Below are 15679 nucleotides of genomic sequence, written 5' to 3'. Positions count from 1 at the left end.
ATCCTGGCCTAGGCAGCATCTATTCTTTTTATTGAAAATTTCATTAAAAAGAAAAAGAAAAAAGATCTGGCCCCAGATTGGAATAATCAAAACAAGTATTCTTATCCTGTCCTCAGATGTAGGGTCTCCGGGGTTCTCCAGGGCTCCCCTGCGGGCCAGGGTTCTTCCTTGAACAGAAGCCAGAATTTTGGGGTCCAGCTGTGTAATCTATTCTCCTTTGCTAGCAATTGGTTTTTGGGGTGTCATGTGATCTGGTTTTGGCCAATAAGACCTATGGGAAGTCTCTCTGTTAAAGTTTCCATTTGTTGATTAGGGGGAGGAGAATGAGGAGAAATTCCTTCCTGCTTGGGGTGCTGTAGTGGAAGGTGTGATACTTGGCATCCAGCAGCCATGTTGACACTGAGGGGAGTCAGGGTCAACTCTTGAAAGATGACCATGGAGGTATTGACAGCACCAGGCTTTTCACACACTATCGAGTCGCTGAGGGAAGCTTAGGAGTTCCTGTTCCGAGATCTTGTTAAGGTGAGATAATTAATGCTTTAATTAATGGCATGGCTTTTTTTTTTTTTCCAAAAGTCTCCTAAATGATACACAGACACTTTTATTCTTTCATGCCCTAGAAGTAGTTTTTTGTTGTTTTTTTTTGTTTGTTTGTTTTTGGGGGGGGGAGGGGAAGTTGTTTTTTAATAAGGCAAAAATTGACTAGTCTTACTCATTCTGGTGTTTATTTTCCAAACATCACTGTGATGGATCGTGAGTAACAAAGGTCTGAGCACTGGAGTTCGGTGGCCGTGGGTTCCAATCCCACTTCCTCCTCCGCCAATCCCAAAGTGTGAAGATGCACTGAAAATGACAGCTATAGTTCTGAGTGATTCCCTGTGCTGGCCGAGGGCTGATTGCTCCCACTCATTCCTTATTTGTCAGGCCCCTCTATCAAGTATGTGACGTTACTGTCCCCATTTTACAGGAGAAACCGAGGCTCGGAGCAGGTAAGCAGCTTCAAGGGTGCAGGCTGAGAGATCACCTCTTATGACATTAACACTTTATGAATGAAGTAAGGCCTGAAGTGATACTTTCTTAAGGCCTGCTCTGTATGTAAAAGCTAGATTGGAATCCCATTCTTCCAGCTCCCAAGACAGTGTTTATAAGGTGGGATAAACGTACATTAAGGACAATTTTACTAACAAAATTTCACATAAGAAACAAAATGTAACCAAGAAAAGAGGTATTGTTTTATAGTTACTTTTAATTACTTCACAAAATTTAGAACCCTGCCAATATCTGATCTTCAATTTTTAGCCTCTAAAACTGTAAGACAATAAATTTCTGTTGTTTAAGTCAACCAGTTTATGGTACTTTGTTACACAGCCCTAGCAAACTAATACAGTATTTAACAGAACAATTCTAATTTTAAAAGAATTTAATAAATGCACATGATTTTCTACTATGAAGAGTGATATTCATCATCTCTGAATAATAGGTATAAAACTCACAGACAAATATTTTGGTTTATGGTATTAACATTTACACTTAACATTAACATTTAGACAGTAACTTAAAACTTGAAAATACTGGAAAAAATACTCACATATTTTGAAGTTAAGCTTGCAGCACTTATATTAAAGAAGGTCGCATTAGATTCTGCAGCTACTGCTTTAGCCTTCAAAAATCACAAGGGCAAATATTATTAGTTCCATAACTTGCTGTAAAATGGTAAATACATCTGATCAACTTAAGTACAAGAAAAGAATTTCTAAAAATATAAGGCATGACTCGGTCCCCAGTATATGGCAATGTGTTCTCTTCTCAGAAATGAGCAAAAAAAATCTATGAAGGGCTGTGCTTCTTTCCACTCCCTTCTTTTCCTAAGGGAGAATAGATAGGGAGAGGTAAAAAAGAAAAAAAAAAAGGGAAAAAAAAGGGTGTTATTGTCTTCCTAGTTATAGAAAGATAAACAGCTAAGAAAAAAGTTACTCTTTCTTATTTACTTTTTCCCTCTAGAATATCTAGCTATGCAGGAGGAAAGTATCCAGATCCTAATAACTTTTGGCAAAAGGATATTACGGGGGAAAAATCTGTTGTGTGTCAATTATACTTCAATTTAAAAAAAGGAAGAAAGTCTATATCATGCTGATTATTTAAATAAAGCTGTTAAGATAAAAAAAAATCACCCTAGCTGGTTTGGCTCAATGGATAGAGCGTCGGTCTGTGGACTAAAGGGTCCCAGGTTCGATTCCAGCCAAGGGCACATGCCTGGGTTGCAGGCTCAATCCCCAGGAAGGGACGTGCAGGAGGCAGCCAATCAATGATTCTCTCTCATCATTGATGTTTCTATCTCTCTATCCCTCTCCCTTCCTCTCTAAAATCAATAAAATATATTTTAAAAAATCAAGGATTAGGAAGATGCTCAATATAGTAAGCTCTTCTAAGGTAAAAATGTTATTTAAATTGGGCCCTGACTGGCTTGGCTCAGTGGCTAGAGCATCGGCCTGTGGACTGTAGGGTCCCAGGTTCGATTCCGGTCAAGGGCATGTACCTTGGTTGCAGGCACAACTCCAGTGGGGGGAGGGTGCAGGAGGCAGCTGATCGATGTTTCTAACTCTCTATCCCTCTCCCTTCTTCTCTGTAAGAAAATCAATAAAATGTATTTTTTTTTAATAAATAAATTGGGAAAATAACAAAAATTACACTGTTAAATTTAATTTTCCCAAACACATTATCGAAAATAGTATGTATGGTTTTCCATCTATTTTGTCATTGGAAACTAGTTTAAAAATTTAAGAAAAGTTTATTTTAACAAAAAGCAAGTTATAGCCCTAACCGGTTTGGCTCAATGGATAGAGAGTTGGCTTGCAGACTGAAGGGTCCCGGGTTCGATTCCGGCCAAAGGCACATGCCTGCATTGCAGGCTCGATCCCCTGTGGGGCTGTGCAGGAGGCAGCCAATCAATGATTCCCTCTCATCATTGATGTTCCTATCTCTCTCTCCCTCTCCCTTCTTCTCTGAAATCAATAAAAATATATTTAAAAGAAAAAGCAAGTCATAAATAATAGACTCAGGGATGACATCTATAATACTTTCAACAATAAAGATAAATTTTTTAAAAATCATAATAGATTCAGGGACTATGTAAAATTTTTTTTTAAATTATTAGCCCTAAAATCTTAATAGAACATTCAAATTTAAAAAGAATTCTTACCAGCATTGTTTTCCCATTTCCAGGTGGACCAAAGAGTAACAATCCTCTGGCAGGAGTTCTAAGCCCTGTGAACAACTTAAACATATACACACAATTATGATTCTGAAGATATTTTTCCAGACATTTTAAGAATTATTTGTCATCTAAAAAGAATCATTTTCAGTAGCATCCACCAAAACAGAACTGCCCAGAGCTCTAAGGAGAACACAATAAACTAGTATAATTATTAAAAACAGAAGAAAACAAAATAAAATCAAATCCTCATTGATCAAAATGAAAACAGACTTGTTGAACAAGCCATATTATTGAACATCGGTATGCTTCTCTACTTCCTTTAAAAATCTCACCAAAATAATAGTAAATGAGTAAAAAGATAAAAATCTTCAAAAGAAAAAGAATAGAAAGAATAGGAAAGGAGACAACAGAGGACACAATAAATTTTAGTAGATGGGAAACTGATAAAGTGTGGTAAGTTATTTAGCAGAGCTGAGGGAGCTAAACCTAAGAGCCTGCTTGTGAAGGGATAGCTAGGTACAAGGAGCATGCTGATATGAATGGAAACCCTGGAAAAGCTCAGGAAGTGAAGGCATCAGGTACCAGAGAAAGCACCAGTAAGGTAGGCAGCCCAAAACAGAGAAACTGATTAAAAGTTTGTATGAAGAACTGAACATATGTTCCTGTAAACCTCTCCCCAGCCCCACCAACAGCACTTGTATTCCTCTTCCACAACCAAAGGAGGTAGAAGTTTTATTCTAGAGAAATTAAACCAGAGATTCCAAACTCAGGGACATCGGGATTGGCAAGAGTCAACGGTATGAACTCTCCTCCCCCCCTCAAAAAAATAGTTTTTATTTATGAGAGAGAGAGAGAGAGAGAGAGAGAGAGAGAGAGAGAGAGAGAGAGAAACATTGATGAGACAGAAACACCGTCAGCTGACTCCTACACACCCCCTACTGGGGATCCAGCTGTCAACTGGGAAATGTGCCCTGACCAGGAATCGAATCGGCAAACTCTTTGTGCATGGAATGATGCTCAACCAATTTGAGCCATCCCAGCCGGGCACGGTGCTGAACCATTTGAAGTGATACTCAACTTATTTTTTAGATTATATATATTTTTAGAGGTTTTAGGCTTACAGAAAATTGAATGGAAAAGTACAGAGTTGCCATACAACTCCTAATCTCCCATTTCTCCCATTATTAACATCTTGCATTAGTGTGGTACATGAACCAATATTGATACATTATTATTAACTAAAGTCAATAGTTTACATTACGGTTCACTATTTGTATCGTGTAATCCACTGTTACAGTATCATACATAATCATTTCCCTCCCTAAAAATATCTACTGTGACATGAATTAAACATAGTATAGCTCAAATTAATTAATTAATTAATTAATTATTAATTAATTCTAGCATAGCTCAAATATTTCTTTACTGCTACTACAGATTCAGTAATAGATGATGTTACAGAAAAATAATAATATATAATCCTTACCTCAGGCCTCAGAGAAGGAAGAATGACAATTTCTTGTAATGCTTGTTTTGCTAATTCTTGACCAGCTATATCATCAAATTTAACAGCTATTCCACTAAGAAACAGAATTTCAATTATCTCCACAATAGAAATATGCTTCAGTTATTATAAAATACAGTTTATGCTCTATGAAACATGGACATTTTTTATGTTAACTGTGAAACTATAGTTAATCAGTAAAACAATGATTTTCTACATGTATAATTAAAAACCATGATAAGAATTAAATATGTAAATTAGACAAAGTATTTAACTATTTCACTCATGATACATTTTATAAATAAAATTCAAAAATAGAAACTGTAAAATAAAACACTTTAGATGGCAAAACTTACTTGTCTACAATTTCATTCATTATAAGGTTAGCGAGGTTACTGTCCACGTTCCTAAAATTCTTCAAATCTTTCTTTTTACGAGCAGCAGTTGTAGGGGTTGAAGGTTTATTTGTTCGATTTGTTTTTGGTGTATTCTTAAAGGACACAAATTTTAACATGAGAATACTAACTGACATTTACAGTTTTCACAAGTGAATCAATTTAAGGTTAACAGAGGTTCAAAAGTAGAAAAAAGAACATAAAAATTTTTAAAATGTATATTTACTCCAAGGTAAAATGGTATTCACTAAAGAAGTACATTTAGCATGCAGTGAGTTAATAGAGGATTTTATCCAGAGATTTAGTTACTAAAAGGTAAAAAGGTTCTATGACAATGCAATCATGTAATTTTGATCCTTGTTAGAACTATATGTTTAATGTTACAAAACATTTACATAGGTTTAAATAATTAAAAGAATAACAAATTTAAAATGAACTACATAGCATTATATAAAACTGGATAAGCAAACTTACTATAAATAAAGCCTAATTAGGATAAAAGGAGGTAAAATAAGATATGTTTTTTAACAGCAAGTTGCCCTGACTTTTGTTAAAAAATTATATTCAATTTTATGGAAACTTATCAATCCTTTAAGGTATTATAAAGTACTTGTAATAAACTGAAGCAAGCACATCATGTTGAAAATTTTCTATTTGCACTTCTATCTCCAAATACCTTATGAGTGGCAGGTGCAGGACCAGGGCCTTGTCTCACTCCAGAAACCATGGATAACCCACTGCAACTGGGTGCTCTGTGGTGGCCTGAAAGACCTGTGGATCCAGCTTTCATAACTGTCTTTGAACGAGGCAGCGAATTACTAGGGTGTGTTAAGGGATCTTTTCTTTTTGGAACTGCTCCACTTTCTATTAAGGAAATAGTAAAATCGCTGTGGTTAGAAGATTGTGGTTTAACATTATAAAAGTAATAATAAAAAGAAGCTCAGTTGGTTAGAGTGTAATACCCATATGCCAAGGTTGCGGGTTCCATCCCTGGTCAGAGCACAAACAATAATAAGCAATGGGCCCAGCTGGAAGGTCACCATTTGATTCCCAGTCAGGCCACATATGCTCAGGTTGTGGGCTCGATCTCCAGAGTGGGGCCAGCAGGAGGCAGCCAATCAACGATTCTCTCTAATCATTGATGTTTCCATCTCTCTCCCTCTCCAAAATCAATAAAAAATATTTATTTATTTAATATTTTTCTTGATTTCAGAGAGGAAGGGAGAGGGATAGAGAGAGAGAAACATCAATGATGAGAGAGAATCATTGATTAGCTGCCTCCTGCACGCACCACACTGGGGATCGAGCAACCCGGGCATGTGCCCTTGGCTGGAATCGAACCTGGGACCCTTTAGTCTGCAGGCTGAAGCTCTATGGACTAAGCCTAACCAGTTAGGGCAAAAAATATTTTTAAAAAATCAATCAGCCCTAGCTGGTTTGGCTCAGTTGATAGAGCGTCAACCTGCGGACTGAAGGGTCCCAGGTTGGATTCCAGTCAAGGGCACATGCCCAGGTTGTAGGCTTGATTCCTAGTAGGGTACGTGCAAGAGGCAGCCAATCAATGATTCTCTCTCATCACTGATGTTTCTCTCTCTCTCTCCCTTCCTCTCTAAAATCAATATATATATACTAGAGGCCTGATGCACGAAGATTCGTGCAAGAACAGGCCTTCCTTCCCCTGGCTCCCGGCACCACCTTCACTTTGGCCGGAGCCACCTTTTTGCTCTGGCCCGGAGCTGCCTTTCCGCCTTCCCACACTGCTCATAGGCCCACAAGTGTCCTGTCCTGCCCCCGGCTGCTCCGTGCCTGCATATGCAAATTAACCCTCCACCTTTGTTGGGTTAATTTGCATACTCACTCCTGATTGGTTAGTGGGTGTCACGAAGGTACAGTCAATTTGCATCTTACTCTTTTATTAGTGTAGATACACACACACATATATGTGTGTATATATATATACACATATATATATATATATATATTTAAAAAATAAATAAAAGTTTTGTTTAGCAGAAAAATATAAGGGGATTGAGCACGTGGAATAAAGTAGAAGAGAATCTAGACAACAACGGGAATGCATACAAGCTTTTCAAGGGTAGGAAATTTTTGCTGTTTATCCTGGTAGGATTATTAGGATCTCAAATCTGTACTTTGGAATCTTAATTATTTATATGTGGTGTATTCTTACATTTCTTTCTTTTCAAAAAGTTCCTTATGAAAATGTCAGCGTTTCACAGTAGTGCTAAGAGAAACAGATAAATTATTTACCTCAACTTGAAATGTTATTTTAAGTCAGGTACAGGAAGAAATGAGAAGAGAAATATATCTACTGATGCAGGGCTCTGAATTGAACTGGAAACCAAACCTATGTGAGAAATCTAAGGGATCACTGAAGCCACAGGGAAAGATTTCATTAATGACCAACTATCTCTTTCACCTATAGAAATACACTTACACTAACTCTTCTCTATTAAAATCTTGAAAGTTTTGTATTATGTATAAATAAAGAAGGCAATGGTCTTACAGTCTGGACTAAGGGTGTTTCTTTTTTCTTTTCTTTTTTACTTACTACAATTTAAACAAAGCAATATTTACTTCAATAAAATTTAAGCTCTGGACATGAAACTATTGTTGAAGAAGTCACCAATAAAACTGACCAAGATGTCAGAGAACCTAGGAAATGAAGGTTTTTCCCACCAAAACAAAATTTAAAAAGCATTTAATGTTCTGTAAGAGTTCATACCTTAAAGTTCATGAAAAACAAATTTAAGCCATAATAAATAATAGTACTCGAATGTTTCTGCTCACTTTATGAATTCAGCTTCAAATTTTTTCTAACAGGTATTATGATAAAACATTCATGTATAGCATACATGAAAACTGATATGTGAAAATTGATATATAAGAAAAATAAAAATTTCTCTCGGAAAAAACCCAATTCATAAAAACCTGGTTTAGCTACCCAAGAAAAAAACCACAAAAGTTAAAAATCCAACAGAAACAAAAGGATATTATAACTTAGAAAAATAAATCTTTGCATTTTATAATTTCAAAAGTTAGAGGTTGCAAAAAAGCATGTTAAGAATGGTAATATCTTACTTGTTACATGTTTATACACTATGACTGATGGGGATACTGTATTTTCAACATAGCCCTGTGCAAGCAAAAAACAATCAAAACTACCACTATAAAACCAAATCAACATTACCAGGTTAAGTGGGACTTTACTTTGCATGCAAACTTTATTATTTTACATGTTAGTTAACCTAAACCCACCTGACTGGAGCTGTCCGTTGCGGCATGCCAAGTTAGTACTGTCATTATAGACGTCTGTTTGTGATTTGGAAAATTGCAAAACTGGTTGCAGCTTCTCTATGCAACAGAGGAGGGTAAAAAAGAACAAATAAACAAAAATAAAAAATATATAATAAACATAATGATACATGTGAAAATGAAAAATGAGTTAAGGTGTTACAAGATTGTTACATGATGAAGGGTTTTGCATTTTTATAAAATTTTCCTAAAAATATAATTAATAAAAACTGAGATGTTAAAATACCAACAGAAATTAACAAATGAATGGCTATGTTAAAAATATGCCTTATTCATTAAAAGAAAAGAAAATACGCCTTATTCAGGTTTAGTAACCCGAGGCAGTTCTGTATCACTATTATCACCAGCAAATATTTTCTGAAAATCTAGTATATCCAAGTCATTGGGTAGAAAGAGCAGTATGGAGATAAATAAATGAATATGGTTTATAGCATCCATATACTTATTAAATATAATTGGCAACTACAAAACAATTTTTTTTTTAAAAAAAGATTGTATAGCATAAAAGAAAGAGAACATTAAAAAGGCTTTACAGAAAAAGTGGGCTATGAGTTGGCTAGGATTTGAAAAGATAAAAAGAAAAGACATTTCAGGAAAGAACGGTACTTAAAATGACACAGAAGGAAACTACAAGCAGTGTCTTGGTTGCGGGCTCAATCCCCAGTAGGGGGCGTACAGGTGGCAGCTGATCGATGTTTTTCAACTACCTTAATATACGTCAAGCAAACGATAAAGGCAATAAAACAGAATGGCTAAAGCACGCTTCAGAACTATGTGTACAATACCTTACCACTTATTGGTGCACAATTGTATCAGTAGTCCCCCTTTATCTGCAGGGAATACATTCCAAGACCCTGTGGATCCCTGAAAGCATGGATAGTACCAAACCCTTACATATACTATGGTTTTTCCTACACAAACACACCTATAATTAAGTTTAATTTATAAATTAGGCACAGTCACAGATTAGCAGCAATAACTAACAAAATAGAACAATTATAATATATTGTAATAAAAGTTATATGAATGTGGTCTTTAATAACTGATCTGATCACTGAGACGGCTATTAAGTGACTAACAGGCGAGTAGCGAATACAGTGCAGATATGCTGGACAAAGGGATGATTTACAAAGGGACAGAGTAAGAAGACTTGAGATTTCATCGTGCTACTCAGAACAGCATGTAATTTAATTATACACTGTTTCTTTCTGGAATTTTCCATTTAATATTTTTGGACTGCAGTTGACTGAAACTACAGAAAACAAAGCCATAAGGGGAGAACTAGTATTATACACGAAGATTATCTCTAAAAAGGATACAGAGAGCCCTAACCGATTTGGCTCAGTGGATAGAGCGTTGGCCCTCAGACTGAAGGTCCCAGGTTCGATTCTGGTCAAGGGCATGTACCTTGGTTGAGGGCTCAATCCCCAGTAGGGGGCGTACAAGTGGCAGCTGATAGATGTTTTTCTCTGTCGATGTTTCTAGCTCTCTATCCCTCTCCCTTCCTCTCTATAAAATCAATAAAAAGGATGCAGAGAAACTGGTGACAGCAGCTGCCACTAGGGAAGGGAAAGGAGTGGTTGGGGCATAGTATTGGATGATTGATTTTTACACTTAAACTTGTAAAACTTTGTGGCATGTGCCTATATCACCTATTTTAAAAATTAACCAAAAATATAAAAGGATTCAATTCTATCCCTACTTCAAATAACAACAAATTTTCTCTCATGATCTAGGGCTCTAGGCCTACCTAGCACCTGAAGCTCAAGAGGGTAGCAGTTTGAAATTCCTTGCCACTCTACATCACTGCTGCACTCCTTTTCCCCATTCAAGTCAATCAATACTGCTAGTTGACAAACACCCTGCTTCACCACTTACTCACTAGGATGAACTTGCTTTAGCTGCAGTTTTCTGACAGTCTCAAGGATTAAATTAAATCCTATATAATAAAAGCCTAATATGCTAAGTGTCCGGTCGACTGGTCGGCCATTCAACCAATTTAAGTGTAATATGCTAATGATATACTAAGGCCACTCAACCACTCGCTATGACATGCACTGACCACCAGGGGACAGATGCTCCAATTGATAGGTTGGCTTGCTGCTGTGGTCCGGCTGATCAGGACTGAGCGAGATGGGTTGGACACGCCCTGGAGCCCTCCCACGGTGCCTCCCCAGCCCCGATCCTGCACCAATGGGGTCCCTCAGCCTGGCCTGTGCCCTCTCACCATCTGAGCTGAGGCCCCCCCCCCACCACCAAGTGCACGAATTTCATGCACTGGGCCTCTAGTATACACATAAAGTACCTACCCTATGCCTCAGCCACAATAGGGACTCAATTTTTACATTAATATTGTTGAAACATTCCAAGTTATCATAACTGATTATTTTCTTCAATAATAGAAAGTCAAGGAATACATGCAAAAATACACCACATATATACTAACTCTCCTAAACTTCCATTTCTATGGTCAGACAAGCATGCGTCATGCTTGGTTTATGGTACACTACACATTCTCTGGGACAGGTTAAATAGCAGCTACCCATTTTGCACAAAGCACAAAGTACTGCACAGCTTTTGTATCCTAGAACCGTCTGATACAATATACCTTGGAGCTGGGTTTTTTTGTTGTTGTTAGTTAATAGGTAGGTCATCTGATTTTTCTCAATGATAATACTGTTCAAATCACCATACTGAGAAAGAACCTTTTGTGTTGGCAAAGATATAAATTAGAGCCTGGCCAGTATGGCTCACCAGTTGAGGGTCAACCCAGGAACCAAGAGGTCACAGGTTTGATTTCCGGTCAGGGCACATGCCTAGGTGGCGGGCTCAGTCCCCAGCAGGGGGGCGTGCAGGAGGCAGCCAACTGATGATATTCCTCTCTCATCAATGTTCCTAACCCTCTCCATTCCTCTCTCTAAAAGTCAATTTAAAAAATGATACAAATTAGAAAAAACATTGATTTGTAAATGTCTTCTTTATTAATTAACACTCTCTTCAGTAAAATGTAACAAAAGTTCACATAAACATTCATTATACAGTAAAAGTAATCAGAAATTAAATTCTTAGCTTTGATAACTAACAACTAGGAATAAAAGCCATAGAACTTTTTATTTTAATGTGTAGAGTTTAGTTTTATTTTTTATTATTTGATATTCCTCACTGGGGATATTTTTCCATTGGTTTTCAGGGAGAGGGGGAGAGAGAAGGAAAGACAGAGAGAAACATTGATGTGAGAGAAACACATCAATTGGTTGCCTCCTGCCTGGGCCCCAAACAGGGCCCAGGCCGGGGAGGAGCCTGCAACCAAGCTATGTGCCTTTGACTAGAATCAAATCTGAGACCCTTTGGTCTGCAGCTGACGCTCTATCCACTGAGCCAACTGGCATGGAAACACACACATACATAGTAGCAGTACACTTCTAATGTGAACCTGTTCGTATTCATTTTTGTTCAAGAATGTAAACTTAATTTAATGCTTTTTAGAATGACTAAACATTGTGCAATCAATAATTTAAAATACAACAGTCATCTTGCTTCTTGATCCCTTCACTTGCAAACCCCATACAATCATCTACTGAAAGAAAAATTTGCCCTGGCCGGTGTGGCTCGGTTGATTTCCAGTCAGGGCACACGTCTGGACTGTGTGGGATGTACAGAAGGCAGCCGATCAATGATTCTCTCTCATCATTGATGTTTCTATTTCTCTCTCCCTTAGTCTCTGAAATCAATAAAAAAATATATATTTTAAAAAGCTCTATCTTAAGTCTTTAAGAGTCATATGATCTTTGTATCAACTATTTAACTCTGTCACTGTAGCATGAAAGCAGCCAGACAGTATATAAAGAAATGAGAGTAGCTGTGTACCAATTCATAAAAATGGGCAGTGAACTGTGATTAGCTCATGGGCTGTAGTTTACAAGCCTTTGGTATAGATAAATCAAGACTATGGGTTGATAGTTATTAAAGCTAAGTGATGGATAATTATCATTATACTCTTCTATTTTGCATGTTAGAACTTTTCTATAAGAAAAAAAAAGCCTAGATCACATTATCAAGATCACTGATCTATTTTCATCTATATTAAAAGTTTCAATGAACACACATTTCAGATACAATTCATTCCAATTATAAAATTCATTGATACCTAGAAGTTGTAAACGGTCCTTGGCCATAACCAAATTAGTCATCATTTTAGCTTGAAGGCGTCTAGCTCTTTCACACTGTTCACCTGAAAGAAAAAAAAAAGAATTAAAATGCCTATGTTTCCTTTCTAATATTGCTTTAAGATAAAATATTAGCCCAACTAATCTCATGGGGAGTCATAGTCTTTATAAAAAAATTAAGAAAAGCCTGGCCAGTGTGGCTTGGTGGTTTGAGCATCCACCCATGAACCAAGAGGTCACTGGTTCCATTCCCAGTCAGGGCACAGGTCTGGGTTTAGGGCTCAATCCCCCGTGGGGGTGTGAAGGAGAAAGAAACATTGGTGATGTTTTTCTCTCATTGACATTTTTTATTTTACTTTTTTATTGTTTAAAGTATTACATATAGTAGTACATATATCTCCTTTTTTCCCCCCCCCAATGACCTTCCCCCAGCCTCCCCCACCCCCTGTCGCATGCCCTCATCCCACCCGCCCAGTGTCTTGTGTCCATTGGTGTGCTTATATGCATGCATATAAGTCCTTTGGTTGATCTCTATCCCCCCCTCCCCAACACTCCCCAGCCTTCCCGCTGTAATTTGACAGTCTGTTCAGTGCTTTACTGCCTCTGTATCTCTCTCTCATTGATGTTTCTATCTATCTCTCTCCCTTTCTTTCTCTCTAAAAATCAATAAACACACACACACACACACACATTATTGATTTCAAAGAAGGAAGGGGGAGAGGGAGACAGAAACATCAATGATGAGAGAGAATCATTGATTGGCTGCCTCCTGCAAGCCCCCTACTGGGGATTAAGCCTGCAACCCAGGCATGTGCCCTTGACCGGAATCAAACTTGGGACCCTTCAGTCCAAGTCCAGTGCTCTATCTACTGAGCCAAACCATCTAGTAAAAATATATTTAAAATATTAGTAAAATATTATTTTCAAAAAATAGGCTATAGGTCTATATGATGGTTTCAGATCTACTGTGGTATTACATGAATTTTGAGACATATTACTTTCCTTATGTTTTAAAATCTTTGAAATTTGAATGTGTTTCACCCATATCAACTTTGTACTGCTATCAGCCAGGCTGCAGTCATAACGTAGTTTGTCACTGCCTGTGCATGCACCACTTGGTCATAGATATTAATACTGCTATCATAGCTATGTCTTCTAAATAAGATAGGACAGCAAATTCAATATGGTTTAGAATTCAAATTCTAAGTGATAAGAAGATAATGTGTCAGTTTAATTGACATTGTTTTTTCTCTTAATGGTAGATTTTAAGGCATTTTTGACTAAGTAAAATACCATTTTAAAAAATACATTTTTATTGACTTCAGAGAGGAAGGGAGAGGGAGAGAGAGATAGAAACATCAATGAAGAAGGAATCATTGATCGGCTGCCTCCTGTACACCCTCTACTGGGGATCGAGCCCACAACCCAAGTATGTGCCCTTGACCAGAATCTAATCCAGGACCCTTCAGTCTGTAGGCTGACACTCTATCCACGGAGCCAAACCAGCTAGGACTGAAATACCATTCTTATAACCAAATCATGTTCTTCAAACTCTTCTATGCAACTGATGAAGAACAGCAAATATATTTTGTATATAATTCACTGTCATGCTCATAAACTTATGACTCTCAAATGCCCAACCACCTGTATTTACTTGTTCTATTCTGCTCTCTTTTATACAGAAGACCAATAGCTAGAGAAGTAATCAAAATAAAAAGGGACAGAAAAACAACATGGCAAATATAGGATACATTGTAATTATTGGATGTTAGGTGATATAAGTATTAGCCAGCGACACAATGAACATCCACTGGGTGGACTGATCCATAAGACTAAGATTCTTAGCCTACATGGTATTATTTTTGCTTCTGATTTTATTTTAGTTATGATAAATGGAAGAACTTTACTTATTTAATAGTGGTACCCATGTATTATACAATAGTCACAGTATAGTATTTAAGAATTCAGGCTCTGGCCCTAACTGGTTTGGCTCAGTGGATAGAGCATCGGCCTGTGGACTGAAGGGTCCCAGGTTCGATTCCGGTCAAGGGCATGTACCTTGGTTGTGGGCACATCCCCAGTAGGGGATGTGCAGGAGGCAGCTGATCGATGTTTCTCTCTCATCGATGTTTCTAACTCTTTATCCCTCTCCCTTCCTCTCTGTAAAAAAATCAATAAAATGTATTTTATAAAAAAAAAAAGAATTCAGGCTCTGAAGTCAGATTGCCTAGATTCAAATCCTGATCCCACCACTTGCTAGGTATGAGGCCTTAAGCAAGTTATTTCTCTGTACTTAAAATTATTCATCTGAAAAATAATGGTAACAGCAAACAGCCTCAGAGTGTAGGGTTGTGGTGAAAATTAAGAGATCCTACGTATGAAGCATGTTCAATGATGCTTAGGCACATATTAAAATGTGCAATAAATGTTAGCTACATATTGAAAGGTAATATTAGACTCCAATTTTTTATTTTAGATGGTAGGAAAGTAAAGATAAGAAATAACTGCTTGGCCGAAACCGGTTTGGCTCAGTGGATGGAGCGTCGGCCTGAGGACTGGAGGGTCCCAGGTTCGATTCCGGTCAAGGGCATGTACCTTGGTTGCGGGCACATCCCCAGTAGGGGGGTGTGCAGGAGGCAGCTGGTCGAAGTTTCTCTCTCATCGACGTTTCTAGCTCTCTATCCCTCTCCCTTCCTCGCTGTAAAAATCAATAAAATATATTAAAAAAAAAAAAAAAGAAATAACTGCTTGGGTTTTAAAAAGACAAGTGTGAATCAAAGTAAGACATTTATAGTGCATATTCTAACCTGCAGTCAAGCAATAATCACAAGTGCAAAGGGGAGTCTGTAGATTAAACACTCCCCCCTGCCTCAACAATGAGGAAAAGTTTCAAAAATATGACTATAGATTGATATTTTGGGTGGGAAGAAAGGTATCATACCTGGAGGCAGGTTAGGATTAAAGACACCTAGGTATATTATGTCAACTTTATTTTAATAAAAAGAAAAAAGAAACACACATGTACATGCACACAGCAACCAGGTATAATTATAGTCAACCCTTTTCT

The 15679-nt window shown here is 37.3% G+C and overlaps 1 protein-coding gene across 4 annotated transcripts in view; it reads right to left on the bottom strand.

Annotated features, from left to right (window-relative positions):
• Positions 1–15679, bottom strand: part of SPAST (spastin) — a 48959-nt gene that overhangs the window by 21377 nt on the left and 11903 nt on the right. For all 4 annotated transcript variants that reach the window (XM_054728360.1, XM_054728359.1, XM_008162259.3 and 1 more), the window contains exons 3-9: positions 12594–12677; positions 8390–8485; positions 5790–5977; positions 5075–5208; positions 4701–4794; positions 3200–3274; positions 1589–1660 (exon numbers count right to left, since the gene is read on the bottom strand). In XM_054728360.1, the coding sequence (XP_054584335.1) occupies positions 1589–1660; positions 3200–3274; positions 4701–4794; positions 5075–5208; positions 5790–5977; positions 8390–8485; positions 12594–12677 (743 nt within the window). The remainder of the gene's footprint in view (positions 1–1588; positions 1661–3199; positions 3275–4700; positions 4795–5074; positions 5209–5789; positions 5978–8389; positions 8486–12593; positions 12678–15679) is intronic.

This window comes from Eptesicus fuscus, chromosome 16 (genome assembly GCF_027574615.1).
Source record: "Eptesicus fuscus isolate TK198812 chromosome 16, DD_ASM_mEF_20220401, whole genome shotgun sequence".
In the NCBI taxonomy this organism is placed as follows: Eukaryota; Metazoa; Chordata; class Mammalia; order Chiroptera; family Vespertilionidae; genus Eptesicus; species Eptesicus fuscus.
Note: the sequence above shows the minus strand (reverse complement) of the source record. Positions and strands in the feature narration are given on the sequence as shown.